The following is a 22,945-nucleotide window of genomic DNA, read 5'->3' as shown; positions in this document are numbered from 1 at the left end:
ACTGAAGGATTTCAATTATGATATGACAGAGTTCCTGCTTCGGGAATTTAGACTTGAGATACTCTAAGATGTCTCAATACATACCTCAAAGCTCAAAATTTAGCCTCCTCCACCAACAGCTAACACACTGGACCAAATATTTACAATCAAGACTGAGTTGACATTTCACTAACAGACCATACATCTTATTCATCTCCCATACTTTGCTATAGAACAAAATATATTGATGGCTAGAAGATAGAGTGGTTACGCTGCTAGAACAACGGCATCAAAGTTACCAAGTTAGAATTATGGCCAAACTAGAAGAAATGATATGATATCAAAAAAGATAGCAGTCACTTGATATTATTCTTTGCCTGCCAATACATTTAATACCAGCCATTTGAATGACTGGCTAACTGGCATCCAAGCTATGACTTTTTTCAATCACTGCCATAGTTTTAGGCAATAAAGACATATTTTAGCAGACAAGATTTTATCATTACTAAATACCAAACATTACAGATTTCTTACATCAAGGTAATCTAGAGCAAGGAATGTCTCAGGTTCAGCTCTTTCCTCCTTCAGAAATCGAATACAATCTCTTGCTACCTTTTCAGAGGCTACAACAATGGCAACCATGTACCGGCCAAAAAGCTTAGTAACAGCCAGCTGGTATTTCTTATGAATAGGATGACACAGGTCAAGTAGTCTTCCAAACTTAGCATGTTTCAAAAAAGGAGAGAAAAACAAATACATTAGTGAGGAATATATAATTCATTGTTTTCTAATGTAACAAAGTAGAATAGACAAAAATCAATTTAATAAAATCATATACCTCATAATTTAATAGAGTCTCATTCAAATAGACTAAGTTTCATTATGAAATGTCCATTTAGCTGTCACACTTCATTTAAGAAAAGAGTAACAAAGAGGGACTAGCCTTACCAAAGTATTAAAATATTTTACAAAACTAAATAATTAAATAATATTCATCAATTCTCTTATTAAATAAGAATCTATAAGGTACCTACTGTGTGCAGGTATCTACTATGTGCTAGACACTTGGATAAACATTACTTTTTTTTTTTTTTTTTTGAGACACAATCTCACTCTCTTGCCTGGGCTAGAGTGCCGTGGCTTCAGCCTAGCTCACAGCAACCTCAAACTCCTGGGTTCAAGCAATCCTTCTGCCTCAGCCTCCTGGGTAGCTGGGACTACAGGCACGCGCCACCGTGTCTGGCTAATTTTTCTATTTTTAGTTGTTTGGCTAATTTCTTTCTATTTATAGTAGAGATGGGGTCTCATTCTTGCTCAGGCTCGTCTCAAACTCCTGAGCTCAAGTGATCCTCCCGCCTCGGCCTCCCAGAGTGCTAGGATTACAGGCATGCACCACCCTACCCGGCTGGATAAACATTACTGAACAAAACAGATACTCTCTGACCTCACAGAATTTTCAGTCTACTAAGGAAGAAAAACATAAACAATCAGTAATCACACGTATGTACAAAATAGAGCTAGACACTGTGACAAAGTACAGCGTGCTCTCAGAGTACATAACAGGGACCAGTTTGGACTAAGAAAGGAAATTAGGGAAGGCTTCCCACCAAATGTTACTTGAGCTGAGATCTGAAGAATGGTCAAGAAGTAGACTGAAGTTAAAAAACTTTACTATAAAATGTCTGAATTTCAACCATCCTGTATCGATGATTCCCTAGAATATCTGGAGATTTAATTTCACATCTTTGGACTCTTTTTTCTATTTGTTAGATTCTACTTCAGTAATATTTCCTTATTTGTTTTTCATATTTATCTTTGCTCTATTTAAATCTCTATTTTAAATCTCTCTTCCTCCTTCATTCACTTGTGATTATCTCAAGCCTTTCTTCTGGGTCAATAATTTGATTTTGTTATATAACCCATTCCTTGGTATTTCTAATTTATTAGTATTTCTTGCAACTTCTAATTTATTAAATGTATTAGTCTGTTATTTATTAGTTGTATGCTAATTAATTATTCAGTAAGGTTTGTTCTTGATTTGTTTTCTTAGCTCTACATTTCCCTTTTCATTTTATTCTTTTACCTCATATTTGAATCTTGTTTTATAAATTCAAGCTCTTATTCAATTGTCCAAAGCACAAAACACTTACTTATGAGGGATTTTGTTCTGTAACCTAGATTGGATTCTTTGACTTCTAAATGTTTTTAAATACTTCTTTTCTCTTTATTATTGTATGTACCTATAGCTGCCATAGTGATTCTTTTTACTTTGCTTATGTTTAACGTGGGCAGCTCTGTTCAAATTTTTTATGTGCTCTGATAGATAACTTTTTCCTGATTCTCTTGTCCATAGAACTGATATGGTTATCTCCTCTGAGCAGCAGTTGATGGAACAATTATTTCCTGTTCTATCCACTTTCCTATCACCTAAGGGCCTGGACAGCAGGGGGCAAGTAAGAACTTAGCTAAAGCTTTTTGAGTATATGCTTTGATATCTGGGTTCTTCTCTCTCCTCTGAGTTGTTTTTTTTCTGTTGTTGTTGTTGTGTTTTTTTTGAGACAGAGTCTCACTCTGTTGCCCAGGTGAGTGCCATGGTATCATTGTAGCTCACAGCAACCTCAATCTCCTGGGCTCAAGTGATCCTCCTGCCTCAGCCTCCTGAGTAGCTGGGACTACAAGTATGTACCATCATGCCTGGCTAATTTTTTGTATTTTAGGTAGAGATGGGGTTTAGCTCTTGTTCAGGCTGGTCTTGAACTCCTGACCTCAAGGGATCCTCCCACCCTGGCCTCCCAGACTGCTAGGATTACAGGCCGAGCCACTGCACCAGACCTTACTGCTATATTTTAAATATAAATTATAAACACAAAATTTTAAAATTTCTGAAATAATTTTGCTTCCTAATATTGGTAATATTTCTGATCCCAAATAAGAAGATACTGTTTTCACTAAACAGGAATGCTTTGCTTTTTTGTTTTAATTAACTATTCAGTCTAATTACCACAGAATTTGGGTATAGTCTTTTAAGGTGTTCCAGAATCTCTGCTCTCTTTTGCTGACGTTTTCCCTCATGGGTATCAATTCCAGCATTCTGCAATTCACTTCCAATAAGATTCAATTCTTCATTAACTTCAGACATTCTTGATTTTGTTTTTTCAATTTCACCCACCAGGGTTTCTTCTTGCTGTTTTTTCTCTTTCAAGCAGTCCCTACATAATAACATCAAATTATACAGCAAAAAAGAAAAACCAAAATATAGGAATTCCAGATGTAACAAATCTTGGTCTGGCACTGCAGAGGAATGGAGTAGTGCTTTATAGATTTTTAAAGGATAAAAAATACAATACAATAAACCTAACACCAAACATGCACAAAAGAGATTTTGATCATTCTTTGTTGATTCAAAATATATACACTTCTAAATACTGAAAAAGGATACATCACTATAACCAAAGCAATCATCATGAGCTTAATTTAATAATAAGGAAATGCCAATTACAAAGAAATCCTTAGTGGTAGAATACTTAAGTTATATTAGTTTTCATGACATAACTCATTACTTTTATTATAAAATATCAATACCAAAAGGTACTTTAAGTTTCACCACTGTTACACATTAATATTTTCATATTTTAAATATTGAATATGCAGTTAAGTATAATCTTTAGCAATCTACAATGAAATGAAACACAATGGAGTGGGAACATTATAACACAGTGGAAACATTCATGATGTACAGAAATATACCAGACCTCTGAGATATAAGAAAGCTGAAAGGAATTTTTTTAGTCTACATACATGCAAGTCTTTGTATACTCCTCCAACTTCTCTATTCGTTTTTTATGATCTTCTATTTGTTCTTTTATTTGTTTTAGATTTCCCTAAAAGAGAAAAATGAACCCTAAAATCAATTACAGCAATTCCAAACCAACATTACATGCCTAAAACTTACTATAGTATCATAAACTGTCATAAACTTGAAATATATCAAACACAACCATATGAAAATATCTATGAGATCAAATTTTAATTTTCAAAAGGCAGTCTGGTATAGAATTTTGAAGTTACACAGATCGGGGTTCAAATCCAGACTCTACCATTTGCTATTAAATAGATATTTAATCTCTAGTGATTTTACTCTGGTAGCTTAAAACTCCAAGGGGATTATTTTCAATTATCTATACAGTTCTTATCTGCTCCTTAAACTAATTCATTCAATAAATATTTATTCACTAGCTATTATGTGGTAGGAACTAAAGATACAATAATAAATAGGAGAGAATCCCTGCTCTCAAGGACTGTGTCTGGTGGGAGAGACAATTAAATAAGCAATTACAGTAGAGTAGCTTAGTGTTACAATAATATAGGAATCTATAGGGCAACTAATAGGCTTGTGGGGGGAGGACTTCAGAGTCTTGCTCTATTTACTTTATCATTAAATCCAAACACTATAGTAGTCTCCAATTGGTTTCATGTCTTTAACCTTTCCCCCATCTAATACATCCTGTGCACTATAGCAAAATTAATCTTACTCCATTACTAAATGATCCAAAAATAGGTGTGTATGAGAGTAAAAACACAATTCTTTTTCAGTATACATCACCAGGAAAAGAAATACCATAGTTTTCAAGTGGAAAAGTATGAACATATTCCACAAAAATAATTATCTTGTTTTACTCACTTATCACACAAGTTCACTGAACAAACATCTACTGTGCTAGATGCCAGAATTACAAAAATGAGTAAAACACAGTTCCTTTTCTGAAGGAACTCACATGTTGAAATTAGAGTCCCCATATTGAAATTCTATTATCTCACTTAAGAATTCCATTCAGAGAGGAAGAAACAAAATCAGTTAAGGAGAAGCACCAAGTTCAGTTACCTGGGAACACCTGCCTCTGTGCCTTTACTCTGGCCAGTCCCAGAGCCTGCGTCATGTCAGATGGGTCCCATCATGGTTATTACTTTAATACACCAGATGGGTCTCTTAGGGGTCACTAACTAAGGGCTTGGGCCAAATTTCAGACATGGCTCAGGCTGAATAGATTTTACTGGAGAAAATATAAAAGGCCAGGATCAACCAGAGAAGGCATGGGTCCCCTTTCTGTTCACCATCCCACAGGGAGCTATGCCAGGGTCTGGGTGCTCCACTGGACACTTGTGAGATATGAGATTATCAGACTACCTTGGTATCAGGCATTCTGGATTTGAGATGCTGGCTGATTGTGCTAGTTGTTGGGAAAACTAACCACTGCCCAGTGCCAGAGATCTTGGGACCTGTGTAAAGTTACACTCTTTTGTCTGTGTAGGGAGTCATCAGTCTTGTGAAAAACTGAGTTTGGGTACAGGTCTTCTCCATCTTTCTCCACCCTGACATGTTACTTCTTCTTCTTTTTTGTACTCAACAGATAACAGCAATTCAACCAACACTTATTGACAGCTCCTAAGTGCAAGGTTTACAATGGACACCATTAGAATCCTACTTTTACGAAGCTTCCAGTCTAGTTAAGCTGCACCAATTAATTATAATTTTTATGCAATTTGATAAAAGCATTTGGCAGATACAGATTAAGAACAATGGGTAGTTACATGAGGAGCAAATTATTTTTTGGCTCTTTTTTGGAGGTGGGGTAGGGAAAAAAGGAAGGCCGAGGAAGGCTTTGTAGTATGGGTAACTATATAATTTAACATGCAAGGATGAATAGGTTATCCCAAAAAGAAATTAGCATGCACAAAGGTAAAAATGTGCAATGTGTGTTTTCAGACATTGGCGCATAATTTTATGACACAAATTATATAATTATACAAATGTTTTAAAAGTAATTCCTGCTATGTTACTACCTTTGTTTTTCTCCTTGCATAAAATGCCTTCTCTTCTACTCACAGAACTATCATATACTATGACTTTCATATTTGTTTGTATTTTCATCTGCCAAATCACAAAATGACTAAAATGAAACAATACAGTATAAGGGTTAAGGAGAGTCATTCTGGAGATGAGGAGTTTGGAATCAAATCAAAGTTCTTTCACTTATAGCACTAGCTAAACCAAGTTAACTTAATCATCTTGTGCTTTGATCCCCTAATCTATGAAATACATTAATTCAACAAATATTTATTGTCGGCTCTGGATAAAGAACTATTCTAGGTTGCCTGGGATTCATCAGTAAACAAAACAAATATCCTTGCTCTTGTGGAGCTTACATTTTAGAGGGGGAAGGTAGACAAATATAAGTAAATTAAATAGTATGTCAGGAAATTAATGCTATGGGAAAAATAGAGCCAGGGAAAGGAGAGCAGAAGTGCTATGGGGACTATTAATACAATTTTAAATAAGGTAGTCAGGCTAGGCCTCATGGAGAAGGCAACATTTGAACAAAGACTTGCAGAAAGTAAGGGAGTTAGAAAGGAAGAAATGTAAGAAAAACGTGTTCCAGGCAGAGGAATAACCAGTGTAAAGGCCCTCAGGCAGAAACATGTCTGATACATTCCAGGAGGCCACTACAGCCAGACCATAGAGAACAAGAATAGAAAAAGAGGTTTAGCAAGCTGGTGTGGTGGCTCATGCCTGCATCCCAGCACTTTGGGAGGCTGAAGCAGGAGGATCCCCTGAGGCCAGGAGTTCAAGACCAGCCTGGGAAACATGTCAAGACTCCATCTCAAAAATAAATAAAAAAATAAAAGATAAGACAAGGTTTGAGAGGTAAATGGTGGCAGGAGGGGACAGCAGATCAGGTAGGTCTATGTAGGCCTTTTAAGGACTCTGACTTAAACTTCAGGTGTGATAGAGAGCCACTGGAGGATTTTATAAAAGAGCAAGCTTCATGATTTGATCTCGATACTTAAAGCATCACTTTGGCTGCTGTCCTGAGACTAGTGTGGAGGAGTCAAGTGTGGAAGCAGAGAAACCTAGTAGGCTATGACATTGATCTAAATCCCCCAAAAGATGGTGACTTGGATCAGGGTGGAAGCAAAAGAAATGGAGATAAGTGATCAGATTCTTGGTACATTCTGAAGGTGAAGCCAACAGAATTTCCTAAAAGATTCAAAGATAGACTCTACTTTTTTGGCCTGAGAAACCAGTAAGATTGAACTGTCATCACCTGAGATGGAAAAGACTATGTGTGGAGCATATTTGGGTGGGAAGATGAGTTCAGTTTCGGACTTAAGTTTGAGATGTCTATTCAATGTCCAAAATGCAGCTGGATATATGAGGTTGGAGATTAGAAGACCTGAGCTAGAGATACAAATTTGGGAGTCATTGGCAGATGGTATTTAAAGCTGTGTGACTACAGATCACAAAGGCAGTGAGTGTAGACAAGAAGAAAAAAAACAGGATGAGAATATAATACAGACACACCTTGTTTCATTGCATATCACTTTATTGCACTTCACAGATACTACATTTTTTACAAATTGAAGCTTTGTGGCAACCCTGCATCCAGCAAGTCTACCAGTGCTATTTTTCCAACAGCATGTGCTCACTTGTGTCTCTGTGTCACATTTTGGTTAATTCTTGTAACACTTGAAACTTTTTCATTATTATTATACCTGTTGTGGTAACCTGTGGTCAGTGATCACTGATGTTACTATTGTAATTGTTTTGGGGCACCATGAACCGCATCCAGATAATGTAGTAAACTTAATCAATAAATGTATGAATTTTAACTATTCCATTGACCAGCTGTTCCCCCAACTCTCTCTTTCCTCAGGTCTCCCTATTGCCTGAGACACAATATTGAAATTAGGCCAGTTAATGACCCTATAATAACCACTAAGTGTTCAGAAGAGTTGACTCTTTCTCACTTTAAATCAAAAGCTAGAAATGATTAAGCTTAGTGAGGAAGGCATGCCAAAAGCCAGATTTTTGCACTAGTTAGCCAAATTGTGAATACAAAGAAAGGTTCTTGAAGGAAATTAAAAGTGCTAGTCCAGTGAACACAAAAATGATAAGAAAGCAAAACAGCCTTATTGCTGATATGGAAGAAGTTTTAGTGGTCTGGATAGATGACCAAACCAGCCACAACATTCCCTTAGGGCCCTGCCCTAACTCTCTTCAATTCTATGAAGGCTGAGAGAGGTGAGAAAGCTGCAGAAGAAAAGCTGGAAGCTAGCAGAGCTTGGTTCATGAGGGCTAAGGAAGGAAGCCATCTCCATAGCACAAAAGTGCAAGGTAAGGCCAGGTGTGGTAGCTCAAGCCTTTAACTCCAGCACTTCAGAAGGCCAAGGTGGGAAGATCACTTGAAGTCAGTTCAAGACCAGCCTGAGCAACATAGTGAGACCCTACCTATATCAAAAAAAAAAAAAAAAAAAAGCAAGGTGAAGCAGCAAAAGTGATGTAGAAACTGCAGCAAGTTATCCAGAAGATCTAGCTAAGAACATAGATGAAGGTGGCTACACTGAACAACAGATTTCCAATGTAGATGGAACAGCCTTATACTGGGGGAAAAATGCCATCTAGAGACGAGAATACCTGGCTTCAAAGCTTCAAAAGACAGGCTGATTCTTTTGTTAGAAGCCAATGCAGCTGGTGACTTTTAAGTTGAAGCCAAGGTTTATTTACCATTCTGAAAATCCTAGGGCCCTTAAGAATGATGTTAAATCTGCTCTGCCTGTGCTCTATAAATGGAATAACAAAGTCTGGATGACAGCACATCTATTTACGGCACATGCAGAAAGTTTAAGCGCACTGCTCAGAAAAAAATATTCATTTCAAAATATTACTGTTCATTGACAATGTACCTGATAACCTAAGAGTTCTTTTTTTTTTTTTTTGAGACAGAGTCTCACTGTGTTGCCCGGGCTAGAGTGCCGTGGCATCATCCTAGCTCACAGTAACCTCAAACTCTTGGGCTCAAGCGATCCTCCTGCCTCAGCCTCCCGCGTAGCTGGGACTACAGGCATGTGCCACCATGCCCGGCTAATTTTTTCTATATATTTTTAGTTGTCCAATTAATTTCTTTCTAATTTTAGTAAAGACAGGGTCTCGCTCTTGCTCAGGCTGGTTTCGAACTCCTGAGCTCAAACAATCCACCCACCTCGGCCCCCCAGAGAGCTAGGATTACAGGCGTGAGCCACCGCGCCCGGCCAACCTAAGAGTTCTGATGGAGATGTTAAAGGAGATAAATGTTGTTTGCATGCCTACTAACACAATATCCATTCTGCAGCCCATGGATCAAGAAGTGATTTCAACTTTCAAGTCTTATCATTTAAGAAATACATTTTATAAGGCTATAGTTGCCATAGATAATGATTCCTCAAATGGATCTGGTCAAAGCAAACTGAAAACCTTCTGGAAAGAATCCACCATTCTAGATGCCATCAAAAACATTTGTGATTCATGGGAGGAGGTCAGAATATCAACATTTATTGGAGTTTGGAAGAAGTTGATTCCAACGCTTCTGGATGGGGCTCAAGATATCACTTTGAGGGGCTCAAGATACCACTGGAGGAAGTCACTGCAGATGTGGTAGAAACGGTAAGAGAATTAGAACTGCAAGTGGTGACTGAATTGCTATAATATCATAATAAAACTTTAATGGATGAAGAGTTGTTTCTTACAGATGATCAAAGAAAGTTGTTTCTTGAGATCGGACCCACTCCTAGTAAAGATGTTGTCAACACTGTTGAAATGACAATAAAGAATGCAGAATGCTCCATAAACTTAGTTGATAAAGCAGCAATAGGGTTTGAGAGGACTGACCCCAATTTTGAAAGACATTCTACTATGGGCAAAATGCTATCAAATAGTATCGCATGCTACAGAGAAATCTTTTGTGAAAGGAAGAGTCACTCAAGCAGCAAACTTCATTGTTGTCTTATTTTAAGAAATTGCCACAGCCACTCCAACCTTCAGCAACCACCACCCTGATCAGCCAGCAGCCATCAATATCAAGGCAAGATCCTCCACCAGCAAAAAGATTATGGCTCACTGAAGGCTCAGATGATCATAAGCATTTTTTAGCAAGTGTTTTTAAATTAAGGTATGTACATTTTTTTAGACCTGATGCTATTGCACATTTAACAGACTACACTATAGTGTAAACATAACCTTTATATGCACTGGGAAACCAAAACATTTACGTAACTTGCTTTATTTATTTACTTATTTTTTTGAGACAGAATCTCACTCTTTTGCCCAGGCTAGAGCGAGTGCCGTGGCGTCAGCCTAGCTCATAGCAAGCTCACACTCCTGGGCTCAAGCAATGCCTCAGCCTCCCGAGTAGCTGGGACTACAGGCATGCACCACCATGCCCGGCTAGTTTTTTTTTAATATATATTTTTAGTTGTCCGATTAATTTCTTTTTATTTTTAGTAGGGACGGGGTCTCGCTCTTGCTCAGGCTGGTTTCAAACTCCTGAGCTCAAACAAGCCGCCCGCCTCGGCCTCCCAGAGTGCTAGGATTACATTGCTCTATTTTTATATTCGCTTTATTGTGATGGTCTGGAACAGAACCTAGAATATCTCCAAGGTATGCCTGTAAAAAAAACCTCATGAGGTTGAGGATTACTGAGTTACAGCAGTGCTTGGTACACAGTATATACAAATAAACACTATATTATAGCATTACTGTTGTTATTCCTGAAAAATGTGAGACCAATTTCTAGAGACATATTTCATTTTCTTCATTCGTACACTAGAGCAAATACATAACTCTATAGTATTGTTGTGAGACATAAAGCAGAAAAAAAGGTCCCATTTTCAGGATGGCCCATAGACTCCATAATAATAATTTTTATTATTGCTGAATATCCCATAATAATTTTATAGCCCAAATCCTCAGTCTTTAGAAAAGGTCATGAGGCATAAGAGGGAGAGACTAAATGCTTGGTATATTATCATATTCACTTTCCTCTTACTCAATCTGCCCATCACTATGAAGTAGACATACCTATCCTTATCACACAAATGAAGAAATAAAAGCCCAGAGGAGTTAAATAATTTAGTTATTTGTTGATTTGCACATATTAAGTGAAGAACAAGACTCTGAGGAAGGATAACATAATACTGTCTTGATGGTTACTCCTGATGTAGACTAATTAGCTCTTCTTGGGCAGTAGCATGTCCTTAATGTTTTCAAATGACTTTGCATTTACCTCATTATGACACTTTTTTTTTTTGCCTTTATTTATCCTCCTCCTAACTCCTCTGGATTAAAACACACATAAGAACAGAGACTGTATCTTCTGACCATGCCTATAACTACATATTAATAGATGCACAAAAAACGCTTACTGAATACATAAGTATTCACTCAGTAAGGCACTGTCAATCCTTATTTTAAGCATAAAAGAACACCTAAATAATACAAAGCACAACAGATAGTCCAGAAATTTTTAAACTGTTAATATTTGATGTAAATCAAATTATATTTATATCTAGAAAAATTAATTCTGTAAGAATAAAATTTCACTGAGAATAATTCTAAATCATTACTGCACAAGCAGAGGTACCTGAACTTCTCCATGCCTCCTCTTTTCAAATGCTAGTCTTTCTTCCTCCGCCTTCTGTTCCCACTGCAGTTTTTCCAGTTGTTGAGTCATTATACCTACTTTCTTTCTTACTTGTTCCTTAAGTTCTTTATAACGATCAAGCTGTATAAACAGTATTAAAACATTGCTAACTCACTTAGAGAAGCATAAGAGGAAATTATTTGTATGATATTCTGTACTAGCACATAATTAATCTTATCAAAATCTTGCTTTATATAAATTAAATCATAATTGGCCATCTTCTTCACACAAAATAATGTAAATATAATATGAAAGGCTCCTTTTTAAAAACTACTTAGAGCAACAAGGTATTCAAAAAAACCTATATAATGAGGTCTCTGTCCAAAAATCTTAAGAAAAAGGGGAAATCCAGAGAAAATGATATTTTAGTCACAATTATTTTGGTATATATATTGTGATGTAGGATTATCATAAAATTGATGAAAGAGATAAATAAAAATGTAGTTGACAGAATGTTTGAAAACTCTCGATTACATGTTTGAATATCTAGTATTAATTTGTTACAATTAAATCTTGTATAACAAGTTGGAGATTAATTCATCACTGAACATTTTAAAGCATCTTAAGTACTCAATTTCCCTGTCAATTATCATGTCTCTTCAAAGCGACACATATCTGTTAAGTTTTTATAATATGAGGAAAAATTATCTTAAGAATGATAACTTAATTGCCTAACTTTTATTATAAAATAATACTATGCAATCTTGCTGAAGTATTTTCTAGGATTTTAATTAACTCATAAATGTTATAATGCCATCTAACCTTAAAGGACAAATACCTTAGTCTAAAGACTAAATTTATATTTTGTGTACAGGCTAAAACATTTAAATCCCCATAATTTACATTCTAAGGATAACCTCTTAAAATATCAGAAAGAGAGGTCATCCTTTAAATTTTTTTCTAATTAAAAGGAGAAGCTGAAACAACAGAAACAAAACACTTCCCACATATTGACTTTTTCACCTGACTGGCTTCCAGTTCAATGTCTCGCCCTTTATGTAAGATCTCTTCCTCAATCTGCTTTTCAAAACTTCTCCATGCTCCATCTAAATCAACCAGCTCTGTCTCCAGGGCTCTTATGTCATCTTCCTGTTTAGAACATTGTTTTTCACTGTCCTTTATTGATTTCTTAGCTGCATCTAATTTCTTGAGGTGGTAAGAAGTGTTTTCTTTGGCTTTGATGTACTGAGTCCTCTTCTGATTTAAAAGGGCTTCAAGAGATCTAAAAAGGAAAAAAAAGTTTGCTTTAAAGGAAATTAATTTCTTTAATATATAAAAGGAAATTCTTTTGATCAAATCACAGTAAAAAATAAACCAACTTTCAGAGACTGTAAGCAGATTAATGGTTGCCAAAGAGTAGGCAAGGTGAGGAGAGGGTTGAATAGATGAAGCAAAAGGGCATCTTTTATGTGCAAACTACCCTATATGATACTGTAATGGTGGACACATGACACTATGAATTCGTCAAAATCTACAGAACTCTACGGCACCAAGAGTAAACCTTAACACAAGCAAATTTTAAAAAAATCACTTAGGAGGCTGATGGATCGTAGATGGAATATAGAATGTAGCAAAAGAATCTAACTTTATTACAAATTTATGAAGCAACCTTACTGAAGGGGTGAAAGGAAAATGTGCTCACCTAAATAGTTTTGGAAATGAGTGGAGTCTGTAAGACTAAAAACAAAAGGAACTGTATATAAGCACTGTACTCTAGTTATAAAGTTGCTTCCCATGGGGGGATGGGTTAACAATTCTGATACTGCTATACATGATTACTGGAACTGAACAATTTGCAAATGGATGGCAGATGGTGAAAGCCAGGTTTCTCACTTGAAGTGGGAGGTTATAGATAAGCAAGAGAGGGTAGAATAATTCTTTCATGTGGTAAGGGATTAGAGTTGGGAGACATTAGTATAAACTCATGTTTAGCTTACTATAGATAGATGGTTATATATGGAAATATTTATAGATACGTGTATATATAAGAGGTAGTATACACACATACATTTATTTCCTAGTTCTATCAGCTGAGAAGTCTAGAAACAAAGATACCCCAGTGGCAATGAGCATACCCAGCACCCAGATGTTGGTTCCTAATACCATTCTCCAATAAAAGGAACCAGGGCTCCTTGGAGAAATGACCAATTATAGGCCTGGGGCAGGCTTATACAAGCTGGGGCAGTCTGGTGCCAGGATTGGCTCTTATAAGATGAACCTGGAGCATCTTATAGTGCCAGAAAGTAAGGAAAGGAAATGCTCCCCCAAAATCACAACAATGGAATATTTCAGAGACACAGAGCAACTCAGAGTTCTCGATGGCCACAGCTGGAACAATCTAGGCAACAAAATAAATAATGTAGTATTGGGTTATAATTCCAAATGTAAAATATCTATTAAATCCATAAGACCATTTTACTTCTATGGTCTTACTCCCCAAAACCCACAACCCCAGTTTAATTATGAGGAAACTACCAGACAAATCCCAAATGAGGGACGTTCTATAAAAAAGCTAGACGAATACTCCTCAAAACTGTCAAGCTCATCTAAAACAAGGAAAGTCTGAGAAACTGTCACAGCCAAAAGGAGCCTAAGGAGATAGATAACTAAAATGTAACATGGTATTCTGGATCAGAAAAAGGACATAAGGCAAAAACTAAGAAAATATGAATAAAGTATGCACTTGAGTTAATAATATCAATACTGGTTTACCAATTCTGACAAATGTATCATACTAATTTAAGATGTTAATAAATAGGAGAAACTGAGTGTGGGAAATATGAGAATGCTCTGTACTATATTTATAATAATTTTTCTGTATATCTAAAAGTATTCCAAAATGAAAATCTTATTTTTAAAAATCAACTTTCGAAGTGCCACTTATATTTTTCTCTATCACTCTACATAAAACCCAACTGTTAATACCTATTTTTAAAAACTCACTTTAATTCTTTTTCTGTTTGCTGCAGTTGTCTAGTTAGCATTCCATGTTCCTTTTTCTTGGCTTTAACTATGCTTTCATGATGAGAAAAAGACTCTTTCGTGATACTCAAATTCCTATTCAAATGCTCTAATTTGGTGCTCAGAAAATGAATTTTTTTCTCATTATGATATAGTTGGAAAAGCTGCAGTTGTATCTTGTTTATTTTCAATTCTTCAAGGAGACTCTGGTAACGTTCTGCCTGTAAAACAGCACAATTCAACAGTAGCTAAAAGGGAGTATATGTAAGCTGGCCTTTCATAAACCAACTATTGTACCAACAAATGATCTCTAATGAATTTTTATTTACATCATTAAGAAACAGTATTCTTGCCAAAAGTAGCATTATTTGGAGAGGGTTTCTGGATATACTTTTAAAATAAGTCAATATACCAGTAATGATTTTATGTTCATGCACTTAGTGGTACGATGGTAAAGAACGAAGTGGCACCCTGGGTCCTAATCCCATTTCTATCTTGACCCATGAGTCTGGCAAATCCATTAACATTTCTCATCAGTTTCCTCATTTGTAAACTGAAGGAAGAGTGTTATGTGACTTACAAGGTCCCTAGAAACTTAAAATTTAATAATTCCAGGTAAAAGTCCTGCTACAGGGAGTAATTTTCCTACTGACAGAACTAATAGGACTATTACAGTTCTGAACTATATGTGAAAAAAATTTTCCTTAACATTGGTGCTATTGATAAAGAAATAAAGGAATACGCTGCCTCGAGAGAAGAGCTCCTAATCTATATTGGAAGTATTCCAAGTAACAGGTAAACAGTCATCTGCCAAGATGTTGTAAAATATAATTAGGAAGTTGGATTATTCTTTTTTTTTGTTTGAGACAGAGTCTTGCTCTGTGCCTGGGCTAGAGCGCCATGGCGTCAGCCTAGCTCTCTGCAACCTCAAACTCCTGGGCTCAAGTGATCCTCCTGCCTCAGCCTGCTGAGTAGCTGGGACTACAGGCACACACCATGATGCCCAGATAATTTTTTCTATTTTTAGTAGAGACAGGGTCTCGCTCTTGCTCAGGCTGGTCTCCAACTCTTGACCTCAAGCGAACCTCCCACCTCAGCCTCCCAGAGTGCTAGGATTATAGGCAGGAGTCACCGTGCCTGGCTGGATTATTCTAATTGTCTTTATAATATTTAAATTTTGCAATTCTGTTAACCTATTTCAGTACATTGCGAATAGTAGTCTGACCTTCACTGATGTCACTCCTTTCCACTAACAAAACCAAGGACATGTACACACATTAAAAAACATGAAGACACAGAGAAACATTGCCACTAAGGAACACATCTACCTTTCATTTATTTTTCAAATATTTATTGAGTGTGTACTACATTCCAGGCCCTGATTTATGTGCTGGGAATATAGTGGAGAACAAGACAGGTCGTCTCAACACTTACAAAGCTTTTACTCCAGTTATTCTAATGGGGGGAAGAGGGAGGAAAAGAAGTCAGAGAATAAACAAGCAAACAAATAATAAACAAGATAATTTCATACAGCAATAAATGTTACAAAAGAAATAAAATAGACTAATGTGATAGTACAAGGGAGGGGATGCTAATTTAGATTGGGGGCATGGATAGCAGCAAGTACCTGCCTGAGAAAATGGCTTTTTATAAAAAACTTGAATGAGAAAGTATCAGCTATGTAAAAATCAGGCATACAGCTATCTGGGCAGAGGAAATGGCAAAATCTGGTGCATTCAATAAATAATAAAGGTCAATATGGTAGCAAAGCAGAGGAAGTTAAGGCTCAAGAGGTGAACAGAGGCAAGATTGGTAGGCTATATCAGAGACTAGATTCTCAGTGTAGTGGGAAGCACTGAACTGGAAGGTTTTATACAAGGGAAAGACAGGATCTGATTTGCATTTGAAAAAGATCATTCTAAATGCAAACAATTACCAACCTTAGATAAGGTACTTACTATACTAGGCATCATGAATTCAGGGCACTAAGAAATCCTACAGAACTTTGCATGTAGTGCAGCTATGGCTTCCTTTAGGGTCCCCAAGACCCTTTTAGGGAGTTCCTGAAGGAAAAAACTATTTTCATAGTAATATAAGACTTTATTTGCCATTTTTAGTGTGTTGACACTTGCATTGCCGGTGCAAAAGTCAATGGTGGGTAAAACTGCTGGGCCACAGCACAAATTAGATTTAAGGCAGAAGTGCATATGAGAATCCAGCTGTCTGTCTTCTATTAAGCCAGACATTAAAGAGATTATAAAAACGTAAAACAATGTCTGCCTTCTAATTCATTCGTTTTGGCAAATATAGTCATTTTTCATAAAAATATGTTATTTATGTCAACATATAATGAGTTTATTTCTATTTTTATATGGATCACCAAAAATATTTTTTATATTTTTAGTTTGAATTTCGAATACAATAAATATTGGTAGATATAAAAGTTTACTTTTAATGAATATTGGGCTTTGTCTTATATTAGTAAAGAAAGTTTCTTGGTAACTTCATGCCCATACATAGTAATTCTAACAGAAAGTTTTATATTGAACACTTAACGGTTATATCTTTTTGACACCTTACCTCTTCCTTCTCTAATTTTGCTTGCCTGCGCTCTGCTGCTGCATTTTTTTTCTTATTAAAATTAAACTGTGCATCCTCTTCAGCTTTCTGTAACTTTCTTTTCTTCTCCTCATATTCTCCTATAAGCTCTCCTGAAGTGCTGATTTCCTCAAAAAACTGGGTTCTTTCTTTGGGTTTTTTCATTGAAATCAACTCTATAGTTCCCTTTTAGAAACAGTTAAGCACACCAGTATATAAAATACAGTGATGTATTTTTATAACTATGAATCAAACAAACTACTACAGCTACTTACCTGAAAAACTAAACAGTTTCGTGCTTTGACTATTATGCCTATCTTTTCCAATTCTGCTATGTAAGCAGAATGACTCACAACATTATCATTAAAACGGAATTCTGAACATGCCCCTAAAATAAAATAAAAATTGTTATAGAAAATATGAATATTGGTCATATATAAGTAAATATAAAATTATTATTCTTATTGAAATGGCCAGTTAGCAATAATATACATGGTAATAAATGCATTTAATCAGTCAACAAATATTGACTGTAATTGCTCCTGGCCTAAGATCAAGTGTAGTAACAAATATTGAGTGTCTATTAATATGCCAAGGACTATTTTATAGCAGGGAACAAAACAGATAAAAGTCTCTGATCTCAGGAGCTTATATCCCAGGTGGGAAGACAACAAAATGAGATATGTAAGTAAAATAAACAGTATGTTAGAAAGTGGTAAGTGCTAAGGAATAAAGATGAACTAGGATGGAGAAATGGAAGTTTCTACATAGGAGGAACAGGCGTTGCAATTTTATTTATTTTATTATTATTTTTAGGGACAGGGTCTCTCTCGCTCTGCTGGCCAGGCTGGAGTGCAGTGGCATGATCATAGCTCACTGCAGCCTCAAACTCCTGGGTTCAAGTGATTCTCTCACTTCACCCTCCCAAGTAGTTAGGACTACAGGCATGCACCATTATGCCCAGCTAATTTTTTTTAATTGTTTAAATTTTTCTAGAGATGGGGTCTTGATATGTTGCCCAGGCTGGTCTCAAACTCCTAGGCTTAAGCGATCCTAACTGCCTCAGCTTCCCACCACACCTGGCTGGCACTGCAATTTGAAATAGGGTGGGTGAGGGAATCCTTACTGAGATGGAGACTTTTGAGTTAAAAATCCAAAGAAAGTGAGAAAACTAGCCAATGAACATATCTGAGTGATAAAGTGGTGAAATACTTAAATTACACATTCAAGTAAATGTATATAATACGTATTTCTAAATCATCTGTCACTGAATTTGGGGGAGGTTAGTAAAACAATATTTACTCATTAGAAATGTTCTAGTGGACCAGAATGAAAACAACAACAAAAAACAAAACCAAAACACCTATTCAGTGAGGCTCTGTAAAATCCTAGCATAGGATGAAATATATATATAAACAACTCTCAATCTCATTTATTCAGGAAATACAAGGAATTTATGAATAAATCACAAATCACAAATTCAAACATTTCACTCAATTTGCTTTCTGGTGGTAGAAAAAACTGTCTACACAGGTCAAAAATATGCATACAATTAGTTCATCACTAAGTAAATCTGATAAACATGAAGAACCTCAAGAATTTCTATGATTTTTCTGTCTTCAAGGTAGGCTCCCTCCTTCATCTTTACCAAATATCCAGATATAAAAATGTTATTTAACAGTAGAGGGATGTGAACAAATATGTCTGCTTAAGGAAAAGTTTTAGTGAAGAATTAAACAGGTTCTGTTACTCGGTTCTGGTATTTGCTATCCAAGGGAAAAAAAAGAAACTCTAGTTTACTATGCCAATAGAATAATAAATCACACCCTTCAAAGAAAGAAAAAAACGGGCAATCTTAACTCTTGAAAAATCAAATGACTCATAAGCAAATATCTACAAAAAAATACCTCGGATAATCCTTGCAAATGTTTTCTCTTCTCCACTTTCTTCCACATATACAATTTTTACACTTGCAGAAGAAGAAACAGGTTTTCCAATATGTGCACCATGAATAAGCTCTTGAATATTTTTCACTCTTAAATTAACTGTTTTCTCTCCCATTACAAAACTAAGTGCATCCATTACATTGGATTTTCCTGGTGATGAAAAGAGATAAAGCATTACCCATTCTTAATGATAAAACACTTTGCCCAGAACTGAAATCAGGCCACCAATAGAAGTGAAATATAGCCAGGGCACATGTCTAAATAATCCTGTTTTGTCAATGTTAAAAATGCATGTGACCAAGAAATTTAATGTAGATTACTTGTTTCTTTTCTGCAGCTATCAAGGAGCATTAAAAGGTCTAAATTATGGCTGGGCGCGGTGGCTCACGCCTGTAATCCTAGCTCTCTGGGAGGCCGAGGCGGGCGGATTGTTTGAGCTCAAGAGTTCGAGACCAGCCTGAGCAAGAGCGAGACCCCGTCTCTACTAAAAAGAGAAAGAAATTAATTGGACAACTAAAAATATATAGAAAAAATTAGCCAGGCATGGTGGCGCATGTCTGTAGTCCCAGCTACTCGGGAGGCTGAGGCAGTAGGATCGCTTGAGCCCAGGAGTGTGAGGTTGCTGTGAGCTAGGCTGACGCCACGGCACTCACTCTAGCCCGGGCAACAGAGTGAGACTCTGTCTCAAAAAAAAAAAAAAAAAAAGGTCTAAATTAAGGATCTAAATACATGAATCTAAATCCCAGCTCTCATTATTAGGTATCACACCATGGCAAATCATTTAACTTACCTGAATTTCAGTTACCTTCATTTTATAAATACGGAAATGATCATCTAAAGCATCAGTGCAGCACCAAACCCTCACATACTCAAAAACAAAAACAAACAAAAAAGACTAACAAAATCCAGGATCTTCCCAAGGACTAGACTAAAATTTCTAGAATATTTATAATTGGTATGAGATTGTGCTATAGAAAAATTATATAACAGGCCTGAGATTCCTATTCTTTGAAAGGCCTGTTTACAAGGTTGGCTGGCATCTTGGGATTTGTATTTGTATTTTTGGGAGGGTTTCTACCACTCCCTGGTAAGAATGGCTCACTGGGCTTAAAGTATCCAAACAATGTGATTTATGCTGAACACATGCTTTCTTTCCAGGGTTCCAGAATTTTGGTACATGATAGGCAGAGGGTACCTATGTGACCATCTCCCAAATAAACACAAAAACAAAACCCTAGGCACTGAGTCTTTAGTAAGATTCCTTAGTAGGCAGTATTTCACACTTGCAGTCTGGTTGCTGGAGGAATTTAAACACGGTGTAACTCCAATGGGCAAAGACTCTTAGAATCCTGTGCCTGGTTTCCTAAGACTTCACCCTAGGCGCCTTTTCCCTTTGCTCAGGTTTGCTTTCTATCTCTTTATTGTATAATAGTCTTGAGTACAACTATATGCTGAGTCCTGTGAGTCCTTCTAGCAAATCATTGAACCTAGGGGTAGCAGTGTAGATTCCCAACCCAATGGTAAACTTGTTATTCAGCCATGAGCCCATAATTGGCTCTAATACAATTTCCAAGGTGCAGTGTCAATGTAACTACTACCATCTCCATTTAATGTTTTTTTTCTTTTTCATGTCCCTTCCCCCCCACATCCACAAGTATTAATAATTTAAATTTTATGGGGAAAGTAAAATGAACAAAGAAAAATGATGTTGTCAGCTACTATAATAATATGGCTTAGGATCTTTCTAAAAAGAGGTTTAGGATCTTTCTAAAAAGAACCAAAAATGGTTAAGATGCTGCAAATTTATTTAGCTGAGTCTCAGTTAACTAATAGGTAAGAAATGTGGCTTTTTTGGGTTAACTGATAATCCACACATTGAAGGTTATTGTAAGACAGTGCATATAGGACAAAATAAACATTCATTGAATTAAGTTATTAAGTAATTCAATTCAGTAATTGAAGTAATTATTAAGTAGCAGCTAAACAGAATGTCTTTTTGGTCAATTCTTACTTAAAATCTGCCTAAAATAAATACTTCTCCACCCAAACTCATTCATTCAATTAATATCGTCCCTGCCTAATGAACGTTATATTTTATCACGAGTGTCAGATAAGAAAAGACAGTTACATACTGTGATAAGTATCATGAGAAGATAAACTAGATGATAAAACAAGAGTAACTAGGAGAGGCAACTTCAAACAATATGGTCAAGAAACACTTATTGGCCGGGCGCGGTAGTTCGTGCCTGTAATCCTAGCTCTCTGGGAGGCCGAGGTGGACGGATTGTTTGAGCTCAGGAGTTCGAAACCAGCCTGAGCAAGAGCGAGACCCCGTCTCTACTAAAATTAGAAGGAAATTAATTGGACAACTAAAAATATTTAGAAAAAAAAAAAAATTAGCCGGGCATGGTGGCACATGTCTGTAGTCCCAGCTACTCGGGAGGCTGAGGCAGGAGGATCGCTTGAACCCAGGAGTTTGAGGTTGCTGTGAGCTAGGATGACACCACGGCACTCTAGCCCGGGCAACACAGTGAGACTCTGTCTCAAAAAAAAAAAAAAAAAAAAAAAAACACTTATTAAATGCCTACCTGCCAGCTTGTGTTAGTTTAACAACCACCTGCTGATAAAAAATGAAAGAATGAACGAACCAAGTCAAGTTTTGTAATGGTCAGATTGGGGAACTCTGCTGTAAATAATTTAAAACCATAATTTAGAAAATAATGATTCTGGAAGTCATCTTTTAGGCTGTCATCACTTGCTAAACATGGACAAAGTATTCAAAGATATAAAAATTACACTATCATTTTCAAAGTCCCTTTTGATTCAACTCTAAGGATCTCTCTCATTGCTCTCCTTATTCATCATCCCTCTACCAGTTCAAGTCTCCCTTACTTTTCAACCTTCAATCTCTTCTCCCCTCAAACTCATTCATTCATTCTACAAACACTTTCTGAACACCTATTTATCACGCACTTAACTAAGCACTAGGGCTAAAAGGACTAACAATATGTAGGATTTTACCTTGTTAAACGAAATTTATGGGAGGCGATAGTTTTGGACTAGCCTCTATCACTAAACCCCAACAGACCAGACCAAACCAAATGGAGTCACTCATGCTAAGTGCCATATAACCAAACTGAAACCTTAAGGAAGCAGGTAAATCCCCAAACAGACCAGTTTTTCCTGAAAACAGGAGATTCACAGGAACCAATTAGAAAAGAGCTCAGTCTACCTGAGTCAGCCTGATAAGGAAGTCCCCACTGCTTTAACCTTTGTGAGAAAAGTAACCTGCAGTAACCTGTTAACCAATCCACTTTTATTGCTGTTTCCGTGTTCTCACCTTATAAAAACCAACCAGTCTGTAATGCCCAGTGGAACTCTCATTCTACTTTATAGAATGAGGTGTTGCCTGACTCTAGAATTATAAATAAAAATCAATTAGATCTTTAAACTAAATTTGTTGTAATTTTTTCTCCTGATTTCTCCAAGGTGCTCACAGTGGGGAATGTGCTCAACTTCTATTGAACCCCATTTTGTGCCAGACACCCTGCATCTGTTATTTTGTCTTCAAAACAATCCTATATGATAGATTTTTAATTTGCATTTTCAAATAAAGAAGCAGAGGCTCAAAGTTAAACAACTCATGTGTCTTGGAGTGATATGTCTGATTCCAAAACCTATGCTCTTTCCATTAAAAGCAGGAAATTAAAATATACTATAATAAGTTTTAAGATAAAATGCACACAAAGCCCTGGCAGCAGGTTGGAGAAGGGGAAAAGAGTGAGGTCTGGGTATTTATTCCCCACTTCTCTCCCTGTGAGGTAGCCTCTGGCTGGCTGTGCCCTTTGATGGAAGGATTCTTGCCCTTTCAAAATTCCTTCTGGGTTCTTTCCTCTCTAGGCCTGGGCCTCTCCACTGATGATTCCTCTACTTTTTTTTTTTTTTTTT

At 36.4% G+C, this 22,945-nt stretch overlaps 1 protein-coding gene across 2 annotated transcripts in view; it reads right to left on the bottom strand.

Moving 5' to 3' along the window:
• The window catches only part of SMC1B (structural maintenance of chromosomes 1B), an 80,772-nt gene that overhangs the window by 46,730 nt on the left and 11,097 nt on the right, over positions 1-22,945 (bottom strand). For both annotated transcript variants that reach the window (XM_012659787.1, XM_012659786.1), the window contains exons 2-10: positions 18,959-19,147; positions 17,327-17,439; positions 17,034-17,237; positions 14,436-14,674; positions 12,456-12,714; positions 11,433-11,573; positions 3,778-3,860; positions 2,981-3,188; positions 514-699 (exon numbers count right to left, since the gene is read on the bottom strand). In XM_012659787.1, coding sequence (XP_012515241.1) covers positions 514-699; positions 2,981-3,188; positions 3,778-3,860; positions 11,433-11,573; positions 12,456-12,714; positions 14,436-14,674; positions 17,034-17,237; positions 17,327-17,439; positions 18,959-19,147 — 1,622 coding nt within the window. The remainder of the gene's footprint in view (positions 1-513; positions 700-2,980; positions 3,189-3,777; positions 3,861-11,432; positions 11,574-12,455; positions 12,715-14,435; positions 14,675-17,033; positions 17,238-17,326; positions 17,440-18,958; positions 19,148-22,945) is intronic.

This window comes from Propithecus coquereli, unplaced genomic scaffold (genome assembly GCF_000956105.1).
Source record: "Propithecus coquereli isolate 6110/MARCELLA unplaced genomic scaffold, Pcoq_1.0 Scaffold633, whole genome shotgun sequence".
Lineage (NCBI taxonomy): Eukaryota > Metazoa > Chordata > Mammalia > Primates > Indriidae > Propithecus > Propithecus coquereli.
This window is presented reverse-complemented; position numbering and strand designations above follow the sequence as displayed.